Below are 20,951 nucleotides of genomic sequence, written 5' to 3' on the forward strand. Positions count from 1 at the left end.
CTAAACAAGTAGGTTCTTATTCCCCAAGGATAATGGAATGTGTCCAGAAAATTACAATTTGTAGAATCTCAAAAGGATAGTACCTCGATGCCTGAATTTAGCTTTACTTTCCCCATGTTTGCTTCACTTAACCAGCTAATTTTAACTAAGTTCTTTCTACTGATTCAGATACAATGTGGAGAGAAGCAAAAAGCCCTGTGATGGTAAATTTTATGTGTCGACTTGGCTAGGCTACGGTGCCCAACTGTTTGGTCAAACATAGTCGAGGTGTTGCTATGAAGGTATTTTGTAGATGTGATTAATATTTACCATCAGTTGACTTTAAGTAAAGGAGATTAACCTTGATAAGGTGGGCGGGCCTTATCCAATCAGTTGAAGGCCTTAAGAGCAAAAACGGCGGTCTCCCAGAGAAGAAGGAATCTGCCTCAAGATTGCAGTTGAGGAGTCCTGCTTGAGCTTCCTGCCTGCCTGCCCACAAAACTCAAACTCAAGACAGCAACTCCAGTTCTTTCCTGTTTCCTGCCTGCCAGTTTGCTCCATGGATTTTGGACTTGTCAGCCTCCAAAATTGTGTGAGCCAATTGCTTAAAATCAATCTCTCTCTCTCTGTTTCTCTGGAGAAATCTGACTGATACAGACCCCAGGCAAGAGGATTTTCCAAACTTAAAAAAAGTGCACCTCTCCACATTGTTTTCAGTAGCCTTGGTCCCCAGCACTTTCCGCCCTGATGGACTGTGTGGTTCATATCAAACATGTGGAATTCACATCTGATCCAACACATCGCTGTGTTAACTGAACAAATACCATTCTTCCTTCCAATGATCTGACTCATTACTAGTTAATAACTTTTACGTACTTTGATGGCAAAGATATCCAATGTTTTTGCTGACGTAACAAATACCTCCTCTCTACAAGTGCCAAAGATTCCAAAAACACCAAATTTTCTCTGAGTGCAAAGTAAGTATTCATCACTATATTAAAGCCTTGCCTTTAAAAAGTTACCAATGGGGCTGGCCCCGTGGCCGAGTGGTTAAGTTCACGTGCTCCGCTGCAGGCGGCCCAGTGTTTCGTTGGTTCGAATCCTGGGCGCGGACATGACACTGCTCATCAAACCACGCTGAGGCAGCGTCCCACATGCCACAACTAGAAAGACCCACAACGAAGAATATACAACTATGTACCGGGGGGCTTTGGGGAGAAAAAGGAAAAAATAAAAAAAAAAAAAAATCTTTAAAAAAAAAAAAAAGTTACCAATAATCTGGCTATATAATAACTAATATAAAACAAGAAAGTCTGACCCATAGGAATTATTATGACTTTACTGGTTTTGTAACTTACAATTAATTCATCATGAGCCTGTAGAGTTTCAACAAATGCAAATGCATTTTCTGATAAATCCATTAAATCCTAAATCTTATGGGAAAAATAAAGTCAGACTTACTGTTAATATAACATCTTTAGCTCTGGAGTCTAATTTAGCTTCTCCTTTCACGAGTTGAAGTTTAATAATGAAAGTCTTTTCAACCTCAGTTTCTTCATGAGGATAGATCATCAGAAGTATGGTTCTTACTCCACCTTCTCCCTCTCCAAAATAGAAGGACCCGCTCACTGGGTCTGCAATGTCTCTGTTCTGTGGTGCTAAGGCTTCCTGGGAATTGGGTCCTACTATCTCCCAGTGCACCTGCAGGGTGTTTGTTTTTTTAATAGAGATGATCAGTTTTAAACAAAGAATTACTTTGCAGGATATGGACTATTAGAAAAAAAAATACATATACATGAAAATTATTCTAGACTATCTCCAGCAAATTCCTATGTTATCAACTCATGTTTTTAAAATAATGGTATTTGCAAATATAAACCGTATATTATGTATGTATACATAATATGAGTATTCATGGATAACAAAGCTAACAAGAAAAGAAAACTCAATACCCGATCATTTTTCATCACCACAGGATAACAAAAATATAAAAGTACATATTTTAAAAATATATACACGCTAGAGAAATATAAAAATTTTTTAAATATGTGATTACAACACTGTCATGCTGTGTGCACAGGTTCTGTCAATCAAAACCTATTGGAATAAGACAATAAAACCATGTGAAAAGTCTGCTGGGTGTGCAATTCTTCTAAGTATACTTAAGTAAACTCCTAGTATAAAATGAACGGAAATTTTTATAAATTGTTATAAGAAATAAAGTTTTTGTTATAATATATGCATTTTTTAAAGTTTCTATAATTTAAAACTTTTCATATCCAGAAGAAAGAAAAATCAGGCACTTCTCTTTGCTTCTTTTATCTTTCATCAGCACTGGACAAGGCCGATCATCTCCTTTTCCTTGAAACACTGTGCCCTGTCTTTCTTGGCTTACATGATACTTACATGATACACACCTTCCTAACTTTCCTCTTTCTTTACTTCTCAATCTTCCTTACTGGCTCTCCCTCCTTAGATCCCTAAACACTGGAAGCCCCAGGCTCGGTCCTGTATCCTTCACATCTCTATCTACCTTCCCTAAGCCCCATAGTTTCAAACATGTGTCAACACCTTCCAAACCTGTGTCTGCAGCCCTGCCCTCCCCACGACCCACACTCGCACATCCCCCTGCCTGCCTGACTCCTCCACTGGATGTCTAGTAACTATCTCAAATTAACATGGCCAAAACAGAACCCTTGATTTCCCCCCAAGCTTCTGCATCTCAGTGAACAGCATTACTATTTAACCAGTTGTTCAAACTAAAATTCTAGCCGTTATTCTTGATTCCTCTCTTTCTCTCAGCCTCCACTAGCCCAGTGAATTTCTCCTCCAAAACATACTCAGTGTCTTTTCACTTCTCACCATCTCCATCTCCACTCTTGTCTGAGCTGTCCATTTTCCCCACAGCAGTCATAAGTGAGCTGCTTAAAATGACAATCCAGTGGCACTGACATCATTCCCCTGCTTAAAACTCTCCAATGACATCCTATTTGCATTTAGCATAAAATCTTTAACCTGTTTTAAGAGGTTCTCTGTGATCAAACACCTCCTGACCCCTCTGATCTACCTTGTGCTGTTACCCCCAACACATGCAGGCCCCCAGCACACAGACCTCCCCATCCCTCAAACATGCCAGGCTCGTAGATCTGCCCAAATGCTCATCCCTCTACATGACCACCTCTTCCTCCTCATCCACCTTTCAGCTTAAATATCATGCCCTCACCATCCAATCTAGAGTAGCCAGCAGGTCACTCACAATTGTGTCTCTTGATTTTATATTCCTGCAAGGCGCTTGGTGTTACCATACCATTTTCTCTTTATTCCTTTGTTTATTGTTCTGAAAAGTCTATGAGAACAGACATGAGGTTTGTCTTGCTCACCACTGTGTTCTCGGTGCCCAGAACAGGGTCTGGCACATGGAAAACATTCAACAAATACTTGTTGAATTAATGCAATTTTTCAGGATCCTTCATTTAATTTCTAACTTGCTCTCAAGAGTTCCCTGAGAACAGCTGTATGCCTCATACATTTTTATGTGCTTCATAGGACCTGGAAGCTACTTTACCTCTACCAGGTAATTAATAAATATTATTGATTGTGAATAAATAAAGGAATATATTTGAGGAACAAGAAAATCCAACACCAAACTCAATCTATCAAGAATTACTTTTAAAACCATGGGAGGAATAACTGTACCTGAATCTCACCCGAGAGGCCTCCAGTCCGCTCCAGCAGCAAGGGTAAAATCATTGTGGAATTGGGATTAGGAACAGAAATTTTGCTTTGATTGAGAAATCTTACAACGCCAAAGGGAGAGTCACTCTTGGCTATCGTGACTCTGCTCACTAGGTGGCGCCCAAGGACCGCTCCACCAGTAGCTCCAACCAGCAGAATTTCAACGGGCTCTGCAAATTCACTGCATAGCAAGAAGGAACAATTCTGTGAATCTAAACACATTAAAATGCTTCTAAAATCCAATAACTAGTCATTTTCCAAATTGGTCATACATATTCAAGGCACAGTAGTCACACACAAAGTGGGAAGAAGACGGTACTCAGCTAAAATCATGAATGATCAGCTTCAATATTACACAACTTGGGAGAGTTACCAGACTTTTTCCCACTCTTTTTAATTGCTTAACGCATTAAAAAAGTGCATGATGTTTCCACATTCTGATTAGACTTTTCAAATCCAAAGGAACAAAAATTATTTCCTCTATTTGAAAAAGTGACATCTACAGTCCTCGGTGGTCTCCCAAGCCCTTTTTCCCTACTCCAGTACCCCTAAAAGTTTTTCACTTGTTTCTCAATGGGCCCATGTATAATCTAAAATTCTATTATCAGTGCAAAATAGAGGTAAGGATTGGAGCACAGTGTTCGTGCTGTACGTATGCCCATATTATTTCCGATATCACTAAGTAGTATTACCTTTCATTGTCATCAATGATGGAGATATTTATAAAACTTAAGTTCTGCCCGTGCTGAAAGGTGACTGAACTGCCATGCAGCACGTAATCGACACCCCCAGGAACGGCGGAGGCGCTCTGAGAGATGAAATCAGCCGTCACGCAGCCGTAAGTTCCATGCAGCCTCACCACTGGGATCATGACCATCCCGACATCTTCCTCCACTGTAACGGGAATCTGGAATTAACTGGTACGCCAGACAAAGCAACTAACTTCAATTAAATTGGCAATTAAACATAATGGTACAATGCAAGCACTCAATTTTTCCAAAGTTCACTTATCTCTCTAAAAAAATGATTAGTGAAAATATCATGACTTTTTTTAGGAGGAGTATAGTTTGTCACAAGTTGAAAGTTGTAGTGAGTAATATAAGTTAGAATTTAAATAACCTATTGAATTAATCATAATCATTAGCATAGGCATTCTTCCTCTGCATGCCACATACAAATAAATGACCCTTCACTAGAAAGAGAATTTTCACTGATTTCTAATCATCTGAAATTAAGTACTGCATAAGTTAGAAAGATTCACAAAAATGTTTGAAATATAAATATTTCAATAATCCTAAGGTTAAATATAATTTTTCTAAATTGCCTCATTCCCAACCATTCAGCTTTGGCATACACAAGCAAGGTTCAAGTCTGGCCAAAGGTAACTCAAAATATATTTTTAAAATAAATATATACAAAGGCAGATATAAATACACATAAAAGTGTATATGTGTATATACACATACACACCGAAGCAAGAAAATTTATGGATAGGAATTCAAACTGACAATGTCATTCTCAGGTACTCTGTAATTCAGAAAGTGGTGGTAAACTTATAAGTAAGGTTACTGAAACCTACCTTCGAAGGCAGTATACCTTGGGTCAAATTCAATGATGCCCTCTGCATTATCATTTTTCATTATTACGATTTGGACGATGGAGATGTTTCCTATTTCAGGAGGCTGATCCACCTGCAGTCCACTCTCTTGGATGGTAAAATCATACCCTCTTGCAAAGTAATAAAAAATAAAATGAGTGCATAATTGCTTAGCATGAACTGAAGCGTCCTCTGAGCTCCCAGAACTTAGTCCTATTAAGCATTTTAGTCTTTTTAAAGATCTCCAACACTAAAATACTCTTTTTTTTTTCCTAAAATGATGTTTGAAACAGATTTCTGTGTTGCTCCCAATTATCACCGCCTGCGTGAAACCAGAGCTAATGTAGAGTTATTAAACATAGGCAATGGGAAGATAATAAAACTATTAGGAAATCGGGAAGAAGCTGTCATAAAATGAACCTCTGGGGCGAGGAATGCACGACTGAGCACATGCTACAGTCATGGAAGGAAGAAGAGAATGTCTGTCAAACTGTAGAGCCCTCAGAGACGGAAACCAGCTGGGCCGGAGCCTCCCAGGGCTGGGCTGAGAGGGTTACTTTAAAGAAATACTGAGTATCATGCCACTAAAGAAATTTCAAGCTAAACCTTCAAGATTCAAGAAAATATTTTAACATCTGTGGAAACCAATTATAATCAATGCCTCTTCTTTAATATAGATGATAGTTTACTTGACTAATGACATATTTATGCAAAGTAAGTTTCCTTTGTTTTTTTAGGTTGATACTATCCCCATAAAAGAAAAGTTTTGACTTCTAGAATTTTATATCACTTTAATTCCCAGAGCTAAGAAAATGGCACTAAACCATTTTAGTCTTTCCTGCAATTTCCAAATTCTATTTATCTGGCATTTTTACCCTATCTAATTTCAACAGTTTGAAAGCTAGTTCATAAGATTATATGTAAGGCAAAATTAGAAAACTGGGGATTAAAATATTAAATGAGAAGATTAACTGTTATCAGTAGTCTGAGACGGTTTGTAGATAAGTTCATTACCATAACTGAATACCGGAGCAGTAAATTTTCCGGCAACTAGGCAAAATGGGTTTATACTGTTTTCCTTTTCAGATCAAAAGAAGCCTAGAAATTTATCTGGAAGGGAAAACTGGTTTCCCCAGAATTAAACTCAAGTAGGAATTGCTTTTTTAAAGGTAGAAGAGACAGCAAATGCTTCAAGCCCTACTTGTCAATAACACAGACACGATCTCACATTTCATGAGCTACTTTTACTAAATTTCACCTATTTTAATCAAAATAGTCAGTGACCAGTTCAGATTCCAACACATTTAATATAAGTGCAAATTCATTCCCATCGCCAGACACAGAGTCATCTCTGGGAAATTTAAGATTTGAAGTGTGTGCAAGCCCACAATATTTTTTTCCAGGTGGAATGATGTATACTCTACCTAAATCACCCTGAAATGTTTTAGTTAAAAAAAGCTTTTGAAGCACGGCATTTACATAACAAATGCAAAAACATTTTCAGGCACAAGAAAACTTCCTTCAGGACTTATCTAAATGCAAACATTCTAGTCGAAGGTTTGGCTTAAGCTGTCATGTAGGTCTGCTCCACCTGTGGGCACCTCAGCATGCCAAAGGTGTTTCCGCCCTTGATAATCAAGTCTGCTCCCACCAAATCAGCGATGAGAGGGTCTCAGTATAGTTAATTCTGGATCTTCAGTGAACCTTGCTGCACATTAATGGCCAATTTTCTTTGACTCAAACCTTTTCCCCACTTTAAAACTGCTACTGGGCAAGCCTCTACCTCATTCACCCACAGAGAGGACCAGAAAGCCCTTAGAGACATCAAAGGAAGACATCTCTCACTCCAGCCCTTTCACTGGAATGGAGACAGAGAGAGGGGTGGCAAATTCAGCCACACCAGCTGACCTTTGACCTGAAGAACAATGACTCTATTTCCTTCCCGAGTTACTACAATCCCCCACCGTGTTTAATTCTCTGGCTGCCCCGAGTGAATTCACACAACAGAAACACATACTTTCCACTTTCCAGAAAAAGAAAATTAGAGTTTAGAATACTGCACAATTAACAGTTAGCCTTTGTCATAATTTCCCTACTGTGCCCTGTTCTAATGTCACATAAATCTGAGAAAGAGCAAATCTGAGACAGTTTTACAGTTCCGTATAACTCCTACCCAATGTGGCCTTTCCTCTTTCCTTCTCTCTTTCTGCTTTCTTCTTTTTCCTAATTTATTATTTTTTTGTACTTTACCTTCCCAGGAGTTCCACCTTTGTAATCACGAGAGAAAATTCCTCGGGGCCTTCAGGAAGACCATCATCAAGTATTTCAATATGCAGGCTTTTTGCCACCTCCCTTGCTTCAAAGAGGAGCTCCCCTGAGGCAGGGATGAAGTCCAGGCCTGCCTCGGCCGTCCCACTCAGGGTCTCATAGCACAGCCTCACGGGGCCGGAAGACCCACCTGAACGAAGGACCGTGATGTTAACCTACACGAGAAGCAGTGTTTGATTTGATTTGGATGATTAATCTACCAGACAATGCTTAATTTTTATGGTCTCTAATTCTATTTACCAGCATTATGTTGAAATTATATATAAACTTATAAAAGTATGTTAACGTTAAAATGATCTTAGGTGTAAATGAATCACTTTGTGTAAACTTTGGAATATGACCAAGGAAACACATTTCAAAGATCACTCACAATATAAAAAACCAAACTGCTATTTAAGATTTCAAGCACTTCACACTCTACCCTTTGTGCTGCCTCTGCCACTCGAAGTTGCTCGTGCGAGAAGGCGAATTGGCCATAGGGAAAGTCACTGGCAGCCATGGTGATATTGGCAGTGCTGCTGGATTCACTCAGTCTTCCCCCCTCACTGATTCCAGCCAGCTGAAACTCATAGAAATGCTTTTCCTCAGGAATGTCATCATTCAAAGCCTAGAGGAGGATAAAAAGAGCTATTAGCAGCAGAATCTGTAACATTTAAAGAAAAATATCACATAAGCAACAACAACGAACTGTGGGATGATAACTACCTCCCAGCACGCCACCCCCCAACCACATACACACACACAGCAACGTGCATAAGAGAAAGCAGGAACACTGATACCTGTATGACTACAATCGCGGCAGACTGTCCATCTCGCATTGTCAGTTTTCCCGATGTTTCAGCAAATTCCCCCACAGAAGGAGGGAATATCCTCCAGTACACTGTGACCTCCCCAGAAATCACTGGGCCACGAACAAGGCTACAACAACATACAAAGTATATTCAATACATTTTATTGAAGGAACTTTTCCTAAATATTTGCTTTATCTTTCATCAATAAACAATTTTGACATTTCAAGAACATGCTGCATTTAAATAACCTTTATCTATTTGGGGTTTACCTTATTTACACTGAGCTTGTGTAAATCTGCTTGATAAGAATACTGACAAAAGCTGAAGGCTGATAGTGAAAGGTTTAAAGGAATAAAAAAAGTATTCACAGACTTTTCTCTTAATACACAAAGTCCAAAATATGAATAGCCTAAGAAAGTTCTCCAAACAATAGTAAACACTTCCTACATGCAACGTTAATGGAAAAACTACGAAAAAGATAAAGTTTTAACTCAAATTCAGCTACTTCATTGAGAGTTGCTGTCCCACTCCTCATGAGAAAAAGTGTAATAAAGTTGTCTAAGATCATACTACCTGAGTTATATAATTAGCTCTGATTTTAGAACACTTCGAATTATCAAAATGTATAATGCAGATGATTTTCTAAGGAATGACTTTGTAGCAGACACACAGGCCAACAGATATGAAGTGAATCTCTTATTTTACATGGCTGGTGACAGAACCACGCCAAAAGCATAGATCTCCTGAGGTCAACTCAACGTGCTTTCCTTGGCACAAGTTGTGCAAATCACCCAAGAAACAGTCAGAAACCTCCTCATGATCTAACTTCCACATAGCTCAGGACGAGTCTTCAATCTGTACCAAAAGTTTGCTCTACTCTCCACAGGACGTTATCACGATATAAAATGACAATGCTTGAAGAATGTGTATGTATTGAGAACAATGAATTTAAGGCACAAAAGTGCTAACTATTCAAATAAAACTTCAAAACCCCCACCCAGGCAAAGAAAAATCATGAAGCCCTTACCTGATGATAGCAGTACCGTTATATTTTGCTGAGGGTTCCCCAATGAGGACGTGCCTAGATGATGGAGCTATCCCAACTTCTCCTGATGCTCCCTTATCTCCCCGAATGATTATGGATGCGCTACCTACATTGAAGATGATATACATATACCACTTATGTAGCAAACACACGTATGCATCTAGTATATGTCTGGCAATGTTCTAAGTGCTTCACATATACTAATCTTATGAGTTAATCCTCATGACAATCATATTAGTTAGGTACTAATATTATCCTCATTTTTACCGATGAAGAGATCACTTAAGCACACTGAGGCACTGAAGACACTGAGGCAAATAACTTTCCCAAGATTACATTTTAATGGAAGGGGCAGGAGAAAGTGGGCTACAATTCCATTGTCACCCCGTGATAAGCAAGTACTCTTCTACCACTTGTATTAATTCCCTTCTGCAGTAAGCACTTCGCAACTCACTGCAATTGGCTATGTGGCTGTGGCTATGTGGCAAAAGCAAAAATTCTTGGGGCACTTCTTTATTTTCAATTTGATGACTCCACTATTTGCCTGTAAACATTTATAAAAGTGTCGAATATTCCTACTAAAATGGAAATAAAAATATCAAGTAATTTGAGTATTCATATCATAATTTAGCAGTAACTTGAAGAAAATTGTTTCCAGAGCACATATTAGGGTTTCATGAAAAAAAAGAACTGGATTACTGTACTTTCACATTCTTTGGCAACAGATTAATGGAACCAAGAGTGGTTAGTCGTGTGCAAGTATTCACAGTTAGAAATATATTATGATTTTTTAATATTGATAAACAACTTACCCTGATTTACTGGTATATTCTTGTTCTTGTGTCTAGCTAGTCTATATAACATAAGCCCTGCCATTTACTTGAACATGATGTACACAACTGAGCTAACTTAAACCTTATGGAAGGATATGGTGCAAGGATATGAGTCCCTCACAGGCTTCGTGGAAAGTACTCTAGACAAAAATGCGGAAAGAATATCTACCCAAGGTGCATACAGTGATACTTTCTACAATTTTGAGAATTTCCTTGGCATGGAATTCTGCTTTTTTGGCTACAGATCAATAGGATGAAGTTCTTGATGGCAAAATAGGGCATGTAACAGTATCTAAGCTTTCAGACTAAAATTTATGGGCCATTTTTTATGGTTGTGATCATTTGTACTACAATAAAACTTAATTAGAATCATTAATCCTTTCTCTCCAGATCTAAGAAACAAATTTTCATATGGACCATAGACAAATGAGAATTATGACCCTGCTTTCTGAAACGTCAAAATATCTAAGTATTTCCTTTCAGATGAAAATAGGTCTAGATAGGCTGAAATAGACATAATAATATGCTAAGTTTTAAAATAACATTTTATTTAAAAAGTAATATGTGATCATTGTAAATATGTGTAGAACACATAGGTAATCAAAAATCACTATCAACATTTCAAGTAAATAACTCGAAACATATTTATGACATGCATATGAGAAAAATGGGATTACAATGAATACATTGTTATGAAGCCTGCTGTATTAACATAACAATTATCCATGTAATTAAGTGTACTGAATTTTAATGTAATTAAGGCTTTTTCTGCCACATCCTTTTGAATAGTTGCATAGTATTCTGTTATACTGAACCAGACTCCTACTGTTAGATCATTTAGGAAGCTTCCATATTTTATTTTATAAACATTGCTAAAATAAATACCTTTATTTTTAAAAAAACCACACAGCTAAGTTGTATGAAATTTTTGGCATATGATCTTATCAACTTTGGGTATTATAATTTTACTTTTAAAAATTCTTTAGCTGTAACATCAGTGGGAAATGACATCTTTATGTTTTAGCAAACGTTTTAGAAATTGTAAAACCCAACATTACCTATCTTTGTAACCATTAACTACTTGATTATGTTTTTCTGAGAACCTAGTTTTTAATTTCAAAAAATCTGAATTTCTCTTACCTTTCACTGGAGATATTTCTACCTCGTCAAGTGACATCAGCTGAATGGTGAAACGCCGGTCCTCCTCCAACACGGTGTCTTGAAGTGTGTGCAATACAATGGTCTTCTGGGACTCAGTCTACATCAAACGAGAGGAATAATAAATTTTCCTGATTGACCAACACCAAATTTTGAATATCCTCATTAGTGGGATAATGTTTACATCCATAAGCATTCTTTAAAGTGTGTCTTTTTTGTCCCCTAGAATTAGGGCTGCTTCTAGGCAGAATTACTGTTTAAAAATTAGCTCTGACTAGAAATCCCATTTAGGTTATCAGTAGGAAAAAGTGCGGAAAAATTTAACACAACTTCTAAATTTATTAAAAATTTTCGACCACTGAAAGTTCACCCTCTTAAAGAGAGCTAAAGGGTCACAGCCTGCTGTAAACAGACCAAGGACATAGGTGTAATACTTACGGAGGTTGCCTTCCTACTGCCGATTTGACTCTTGGCCTCTACCCATTTCTGCTTCCTTCCCCTTTCTTCCACAGCTGCTGAACCCCACAGTGCTGTTACTCCTTCCCCCCCTTGTCTTACACTTAGCTCTGTAATTTCTTGGAGCATCTGTTAAGTTTCCAGCACAGGCTGGAAGAGAATGAACAGAGGAAAGCAAATATACAGAGGACAACTAGATCAATACTTTGAGACATAACCATGACAGATACCATTTTGATCTTTTTTTTCCTCTGTATGCTGACAAAACAACACCAATTTGTCCTATGCATCACTGATTAACTTCCTGCAGTTTGAATTTTACCCTTTATTGCTTCTCACGTACATCTTAGTCCTGCAATGGTATCTTTGCTTTGATATTTTTAATATTAAAAAGCATTATTTTAATCTCTTTACTCAAGCTGTTCTCTCTTCAGGGTTCCTTATTTCTATTTTACAACATCTGTACTTCTTAAAAATTTTATAAGAGCTTCTAGGAAAATGTATACTTCCTGCCTTAGACCTTATTAAATGTACTCGTGGAAAATCTGTAATTCCTGGGATGCAATGACTCACCCCTATGCCTTTTATGAATTTTGTGAATTAGATTTTTTGTGAATTAGATCTCCACATTTTGTGAATTAAAGGCTCTGAACTGTGTGTCTTAGCTACAAAACCATTCCTTAGAATGGAGATATGTGTATTTCAGAGCTGGGTATACAATATAAAGGAGAATCTTTATAGAAATTTGAAAGTAGTTTCCAAATTCTTCTCACGCCAGATGAGAAGTTTTCAGATCATGGCTAGGGCATGCAATCTAGATGTTTCGTGAGCTGTCACTTAGCAGAATCTGAGAAATGAGTGGATGAAATATCTGCGACATCTGGCTTGAGATCATTAATGCTGTTAGAGTGACCGACATATCAAGAATGGTGGCAGAATGTCTAAGTGGCAAATAAATTGCCAGAGAGCATTGCTGATTAATTTCTTAATCACCTAACAGAAGACTGAAAGAAAAAAAGTATGTTTTCTGTGTTGTTTGGTGCTGAAAGCTCTGAAGAAAGGTCAATAGACTCCAAAAAAAGAAATAAACATAGACATGGATCACGTGGGATCGGGACTACCTAACCTTTCAACGTCTGGTCAATTAATTTGGAAAACCACCTGAGGGGCTTCTATTCTCTTGTTTAACTTTTTTTTTCTATTTCATTTGTGGAAATTCATCTGCTTAGACCTTCTCTATCTACTACGTATCTAGAGCCAATTTCATAGAGGTGTTTAAATTTATTTGCCTAGATTTGCACAAAGTAGTCTCTTAATTTTTTTCATATTTTCTCTGTTAATGGTTCATTCTTTCTTGTCAATTTTGATTTTGTGAGGTTATTTTTTGTTCATTTTTTTAACTTATTCATCAGTTCTACTGTTTTTCTGGTTTTTAGTTTCCTTCTGCTTTCATCTTTATTAATTTAAGAAAGAATTATGCAAACATGAAAGCAAAAGCCATAAAAAGATTGATAAATATGGACTCTCCATTTTCTTCTCTTTGGTTTATTTGTCTACCCCAGAGCCAAAATCACTGTCATATTTACCTTAGGAACATACTGTCTTAGATTTGGTTAGGGAAGGCCACCCTCCATGTTTTTCATGAGTTTCTGACTATTCTTGGTCTTTAGCATTTCCATACATATTTCAGAATCAGCTTGTCAATTCTCCTCCACCTCCCGACCCTTCCTTCCAGTAAGAGTTGAGAGTTTGATTACTAAACACTACTTGGCTCTGATTAGATTGGATTCACTGTGAAACTGTGCTCAGATTAATCGGGCCGTATATGCTGCTTCCTCCAGCTTCTTTGGTTACCAAAGCTGACCAAGAAGGTGGAAGCTCAGTGGACACAGGAAACCATCGAAGTCACATCCTGGGAAAGGTTGACTGATCCTCCAGCCAAGGTCCTCCTGGCTAGTGTTGATAAGACATAAACAAATACAACATTTACAACTGCTTTACAGGAATTTGGAAAGAGGAGTCATCCTCAGGAGTCACAAACACCAATTGCTTGAGCAAAGAGATCTTGGTCTTCCCTCAGAGTTACCACTGTGGGAGCCTGTGACACATGTAGATGGATAGCAATGTGCTTTCCATTTGTAAATTATTATTTTTGATTCAGATTTTTTTTTTTTTTTTGAGGAAGATCAGCCCTGAGCTAACATCCGTGCCCATTTTCCTCTACCTTATCTGTGGGACGCCTGCTACAGCATGGCTTGATGAGCGGTGCCATGTCCTCACCCGGGATCCGAACCAGTGAAGCCCAGGCCGCCAAAGCGGAACCTGCACACTTAACCGCTGCGCCACTGGGCCGGCCCCTCAAATTTTTTTTTTAAAAAAATTGGCACCTGAGCTAACAACTGTTGCCAATCTTCTTCTTTTTTTTTTCCTCTTTTTTCTCCCCAAATCCCCCCAGTAGATAGTTGTATATTTTAGTTGTGGGTCCCTCTAGTTGTGGCATGTGGCATGCCACCTCACCGTGGCCTGATGAGTGGTGCCATGTCAGCGCCCAGGATCCAAACCAGAGAAACCCGGGCCAGCAAAGCAGAGCACGTGAACTTAACCACTCGGCCACGGGGACAGTGCTGATTCAGATTTTTGATTGACTGAACACTACCTCAATCATTTTTCCCAACTGCATATGGATTTTAAAATTTCTTAGTCTTTGTAAGTTGTAGATTGTCTTTCTGTTATTATGGTACACAATCAATATTTTGACTCATTATAGAAGTTCTGAATCATGCTATTTTTTAAAATCATATTTTATTCATTGCAGAGGAGAATTTTGTCATCCATTTTTTCTTCATATTTACATTTTTTCTGCCTCAATAGTTGTAGCTATTTCTCACTATCCTTGAAATTAATGTTTTTGCCAAGATAAAACTAGTTGTGGGTCTTTTAAAAATATTTTTGCCTGGGCCAGCCTTGGTGGCCTAGTGGTTAAGTTCAGCATGCTCTGCTTCAGTGGCCCAGGTGCAGTTCCCAGGTGCGGACCCACATGGTTCTGTTAGCAGCCATGCTGTGCTGGTGGCCCACATACTAAAACATAGAGGAAGATAGCTCAGGGCAAATCTTCCCCAGCAAAATTTTTTTTTTTTTTTTTGCTGCCTTGGACTGGCTGAATTCTTCTGACCTAAAAATTAAATTGTTTTTGTCAACTCAGGATAATTTTATCCTAATATAATGGGAATCAGCCTGCTAGAGACAAAACTTCTCTTATCCTCAATGCTCTACGGAGAGATACGCCGTACAATCACCCTAAGTCTCCTTAACCTCACCTATTCCCAGAACATCAAGTTTGAGTCTCATGAAAGGAATTAGAATAACTCATGTTGTACGTAATGCTCAAAAATGAACAGCTCCAAGGTGGGTATGGAGATTCAAACATAAGTAATTTGTGGGGCCAGCCCGGTGATGCAGCAATTACGTTTGCACACTTCAGTGGTCTGGGGTTCCCCGGTCGGGATCCTGGGTGCAGTCATGGCACTGCTCAGCAAGCCATGCTGTGGCAGGGATGCCACATATAAAGTAGAGGAAGATGGGCATGGATCTTAGCTCAGGGCCAGTCTTCCTCAGCCAAAAGAGGAGGATTGGGAGCAGATGTTAGCCCAGGGTTAATCTTTCTCAAAAAAAATTAAAAAATTTAAAAATATATACATATATAAGTAATTTTTAAATCTGAGCTAAAGGATATCTCATTCCTGTAGGTTGAGAGAGGCACAGTTACTGTTAGGTTTAATAATATGAAATTGCCATTTTGTAGAGCAAAATGGTCAAACAGCTGCAATTCCACATGGTTTGATCTAATAAACCCTGTGATAAGGACACTTCTCAACATGTGAATAGGTACAGCGATAACACACAATAGTGTGTTTAATTCTACTTAATATCAGAAGAGAAGGCTTCAGAGAGGAGGTGACATAAGATCAACAGGATGAAGAAACAGCAACTGACAGCAGAGAGCTAAAAAACTACCTGGAATATTCTGGGGATTATAAGTAGATTGTTATTACTGAAGCACAAAGGACAAAAATTAAGCAATATGGAAAGACAACGTGGAAGGTACAGCCAGGATTCCCTCCTAAGAGGCTTTGTGTATCACATTACGAAGCTTTGACTTCTCCTGTGGGTAAGAGGAAGCCACTGGCTCGTTTTAAGCAAGGGGTGGCATAATGTGATATTCCTCATAGAAAGATAACCCTGTCAGTGCATGGATAATGGACAGAAAAGATAAAAGACCTGGAATGGGGATATCAGTTAAAAGACTCTACCCAAGGAGAGATGATGGAGGCATGGCCATGGATCGTCACAGCCATGATAGAGAAGGAGGAACAGCGAGAAAGAGTATTTAAAAGGAAAAACTGACCAGGCTCAGTGATCAAATATATGTAAGAGTTAAAAAATGGGTGGAGATGAGGATGACACCCAGGTGTCTAGCTTGGTTGACTGGTTTTGCCGTCAATCAGGAGAGGAAATGTTAAGGCAAGAGTAGTTTTGACTGTGGGATGGAAGCAGTGTCTGAACTAAAGAATCTGATTTCAGACATCCAGGGTTTTCTGTGTGTCTGTGTGTCTGTGATTTTTATTCACAATGTTTATGATTTCAAAAAAATTCAAGACATAGTGAATACTATCACATAAATTTATATAAGTAATACTATGCAAAAGAAAATTAGAGAAAAACTACAGGAGTCCTGATGCTGACTATACCTCATCAAAATGAAGCGTCCCATTCAAAGGGCTGAGCTCATCTTTAGCCATCTCGTCTACAGTCCACTGAAGTCGGACAGCACCTTTTCCCCCTGGGGACCGGACAACCGTCAATGTCACATATGAATCAGGGTCATCAGACAAAAAGGATTCATCGACCATTACCTGAAAGAAAGAAAATCCCCTAAGGTGAAAAAAAGGAGCAGGAAAAACAAACTGAATCTGATTTCTATTGACAGTGACACAATTTTTGAATTGAGAACTCTATTCACGGCATATTACAATCATGTGACAGAAAAAAAATGTTTCACCAAACCCCATTTCCTTTTTGTGATAGACACTGAGTTACTTGGCATTTTCTAGGCACTCTGGCAACTAGGTGGAGGATGTGACTGAATTTGACCCATAGAATGCAGACAAAAGTGATGTAGGCTACTAACAGTCTCGCCATCAAGTTCCCACACAGCCCTCCATATTCCCTCTTTTCCCATTTGCTAGGCGACTAGAGGGGACTCCCTGGACCTAGAGGAGAACAGAGCCACAAGATGGAAAGAATCTGGTGCCTGAGATGCCAGTCAGAGAGAAGTGTCCCTAAGACCCCAAGTAGGAACACTGATGCAGGACTCTTGCAGAAGAAGAAATAAACTCCTATTATATCAAGGAATCAAGATTTTGGGGTCCTTTGTACAGGCAGTCAGGCTCCCTACATAATACAGACCTAAACTGTCCTCTGAATTATTTGCAGTTTGCCAACTTTAGTAAGTCCAAATTTAGAAGAGCCTTTATAAACCTGACATAAAGAGAGAAGGAAATTCAGTATGTTATTTTACCTGTACTATTTACACAAGATCCTTATTAAAAGACTTGGTGCAACTGAATTACACATATCAACTCTGTGAAACAAAGCTCAAATTGAGTCTATAATATCCACCTGTTAGGTAAATACAAAAATATAACACCATATTTTCCATTTTCAAGACAGATAGATACTTAACAAACGTATAATTCAACCTTGTTTTGTTTTTCTCATGAGATGTTGCATTGGTGCCAAGAGTAGGGATTTGGAGCCAACTAATATTTATTGAGCGTCTATTACGTATCAGTTCTGCACATACTTAATCTTATTTAAGCCTCCCAGAAACTCTAAGAAATCTGAGAGCCAGATATAGACATATATTTGAAGAAGAGGAGGCTGGAATCTAGGTGAGATGTTTTGACTCCACACTCAGTGCTGTTCATACACTCCTCAGAGACTAGAAATATTAAAGAAAGAAACAAAGAGAAAAACAAAAACTCCATTATAAACAGACCGCATATAAGTCTTTTTTGTTTCCACGTCTTTGTAGATTCCAAGTCTTTGTAGATTTCCATGAGCCTCTGCTATTCCTAGTGCTTTGGGATACTGAGCACATTGCCCTTGTGAGCAGCTAATTAATTCTGACAGACTTATACTAACCAATCTTCTCAATATTCTTCAGCTTTGAATCTAATCTGTATCCTCAAATAATGCTAACAGAATGTTCACTGTCTAAGATATTGTGCATCTTAGACACACATTAAAAGAGTTTTCAAGAGCTTTTCACCGTAAGGTAGGATATAAGGAAAGTAGCCACAAAGGGCTGAGCAACAAGCTACTACTAACACCAGCAACAGTAAACATCGCCCTTGACACCTATTGAGTGTAAAGGCCAGTGATGAGTGCTCACACGGGTCAACGCATGGACTCCTCACAGCAAGGGTTATGAGGGATACACAGTAAGGTCTGGGAGACCTAACTCTCCCTTTTAGGTGGTAAAAGAAATTAGAAATTTGAGACTATTACAATTAGTTCCCAGACCAAGGGTGCACTAAAGTTTATGACAGCACTTAAGATAAAATGAATAAAAAGAAGTTATTTATGAATAGTAACATAACTCTTCATTTTCCCTAACAGTGAGAGAAGTTTGTGAACACACACTCCTATGCCTAATCCAAAAGTGTGACAAAGTTAAAAGCAAAAACATTATTATAAGGATTGTCCAAAAGTGTAACAAAGTTAAAAGCAAAAACATTATTACAAGGTTTGTCCAACTGGAGGTTTGACTACTAAACCCCGAACATTTTATCTAACCTCGGAAGCTAATAGAGATAATGTATAAAAATTAAATTACATATTCACATGTATTAAAATATGGTTTGCATACATGCAAAGAAAGACTGGAAGGAAATACAACAAAATGTTAATGTTGTCTATCTTGGGCTAGTCCCATTATGGTTACTTTTACTCTCTTCTTCATACATTTTTCTATCTCCCAGACTTTTTATGTGGCCTGGGAAACATTCACAGCTTCTCTTCTGTGAATCTACCACTCCTTAAGAACGCTTACTTCTGCTTATTCCTTTCCCAAGAAAGCAAAAGAGTCTCATTAGGCTACAGCAGAAGTATGTTCTGTCCCTCTCATGGTTTCCATTTTCTCATGAAGTTGAAATTTCAATGATCAAATCATCAGTCATTTATTAGGGTATGTTTAAATTTTGGAGCATCTGGGAAGCCTAGCCCTGATAGGCAAGTTGTAGGTCTAGCTTTGCAGAGACAGAACAGTAAAGGCAATGGGCATGAAAGCAGCTCTTTACTATTTAAAGTGACCTGTGGTGAATTACTGACTACCTATAAGTGATCAAATAAAGGGAACTGTGACATAGGGAGCCAGTAAAGTTGTTGTGTATGTTAGAATTATCTAAATATTTTTGATTATTTCATCTTGGAATTTTCTTTGAAAGGTAAAGTCATAATAATTATGAGATAATCATTATGTAATAATACTTATGATATAGTTTAGAGCACTTTATTTTATATTTAAGATGTAGAGATAATTTAGTAGCAGTCAGCAAACAATTGGTTAAGCTTTTTTCCTCCCCCAGTGGTTGAATCAATAATAATTGGGCTCCCTCTGGCAGGTCTTGGAAGTAGACAGCCAATGAGAAGTAAGAGGGAAGACAGGCCGGCCCTGGGACAAGTGATTAAGTTCCCAGGCTCCACTTCGGCGGCCCAGGGTTTCACCGGTTCAGATCCTGGGCACAGACATGGCACCGCTCATCAGGCCATGCTGGTGAGGCGTCCCACATAGCACAACCAGAGGCACTCACAACTAGAATATACAACTACGTACCGGGGGGCTTTGGGGAAAAGAATTAAAAAAAACAAGATTGGCAACAGATGTTAGCTCAAGTGCCAATCTTTAAAAAATATAAGTAGTAAGAGGGAAGAAAGAGAAGAAATATAGAGAAACACATGAGAAGGAGTGACTGTGGTGTTTTGTTCAGTATAAGTCAAGAGAGTACCAAGAAGGGTGGGTAATATTAATCCCTCCCCAGCCAAACTCATCCTGACTGTAACACCAGATCCACGACAGAATCCTGCCTTGTGACCAGGATGGTGGCCTGGGAGCAGGGCAGGCAGAGAACAGCAAAAAGTACCTCTGGTCTATGACACCCAACAAATAGGAATTTGTTCTCCTTTCTAACTGCCTGATGTAAGAGTTCTTATTACCACCAAACTGTGTGCACAGATTGAAGGATTGGCCTCGAATTCAACAGCCACCTCAAAAGATTCTTGAGAAGAGAATCATAAGTAAAGGGTAATAAAGAGTTTTTAAAAAAATTAAAGACATCTTTCTGCTAAAAATTAAATGAAAACTTAGCCCAGGAGAAGGCCCCCCCCCCCCCCAATATTGAACTTACAGTCTTTTCTTCAAATCCAAATACTCCAAATGGAGAATCATTTTGCGGAATAACAACAGTTACCACAACATCATCACCAAGTCGGCCACCTCCGGTCACCTTGATTAAGGAAATATTGAACACTTCCACGAGTTCAAATTCAGCATCATCAATTATGGTGATTTCTATCATTGCAGTAACCTATGAAAGAAGAAGGAAAGAGGAAAGAGGGGGAGAGATGGAAGAAGAAAGGGAGGGGAGAGGGGAGAGAGGGAGGGACAACATAATATAATAGCAATTTTTGATCATATACATTTAAATTTTTAAGTTGAAACTTAGAAACACAGTACAAAAAAAGGCAGGATTTTCTGCCTGTTGTGTTCATAAAACTATTTTAAAGCCATACATATTCACAGTATTTCAAAGTCAGAAATTTACAGTCTATTATTTTCAAGCTAAAGGAAATTATATATGTAATAAAATAATGTTATTTATAGATACAAAAAACAACGAAGCTTTATTCTTGAACAAAAATATTCAAAATGCCATGCAGGTTCTAATAACCATCGCACAAACATAAAT

General features: G+C 38.3%; 1 protein-coding gene across 1 annotated transcript in view; it reads right to left on the reverse strand.

The window, feature by feature from the left end:
• ADGRV1 (adhesion G protein-coupled receptor V1) overlaps positions 1-20,951 on the reverse strand; it is a 456,854-nt gene that overhangs the window by 319,144 nt on the left and 116,759 nt on the right. Inside the window, exons 51-61 of the mRNA XM_046668226.1 lie at positions 20,391-20,570; positions 16,671-16,835; positions 11,449-11,566; positions 9,458-9,581; positions 8,419-8,557; positions 8,061-8,246; positions 7,562-7,794; positions 5,294-5,442; positions 4,407-4,608; positions 3,676-3,895; positions 1,441-1,680 (exon numbers count right to left, since the gene is read on the reverse strand). Coding sequence (XP_046524182.1) covers positions 1,441-1,680; positions 3,676-3,895; positions 4,407-4,608; positions 5,294-5,442; positions 7,562-7,794; positions 8,061-8,246; positions 8,419-8,557; positions 9,458-9,581; positions 11,449-11,566; positions 16,671-16,835; positions 20,391-20,570 — 1,956 coding nt within the window. The remainder of the gene's footprint in view (positions 1-1,440; positions 1,681-3,675; positions 3,896-4,406; positions 4,609-5,293; positions 5,443-7,561; positions 7,795-8,060; positions 8,247-8,418; positions 8,558-9,457; positions 9,582-11,448; positions 11,567-16,670; positions 16,836-20,390; positions 20,571-20,951) is intronic.

This window comes from Equus quagga, chromosome 7 (assembly GCF_021613505.1).
Source record: "Equus quagga isolate Etosha38 chromosome 7, UCLA_HA_Equagga_1.0, whole genome shotgun sequence".
NCBI classification, from domain to species: Eukaryota; Metazoa; Chordata; class Mammalia; order Perissodactyla; family Equidae; genus Equus; species Equus quagga.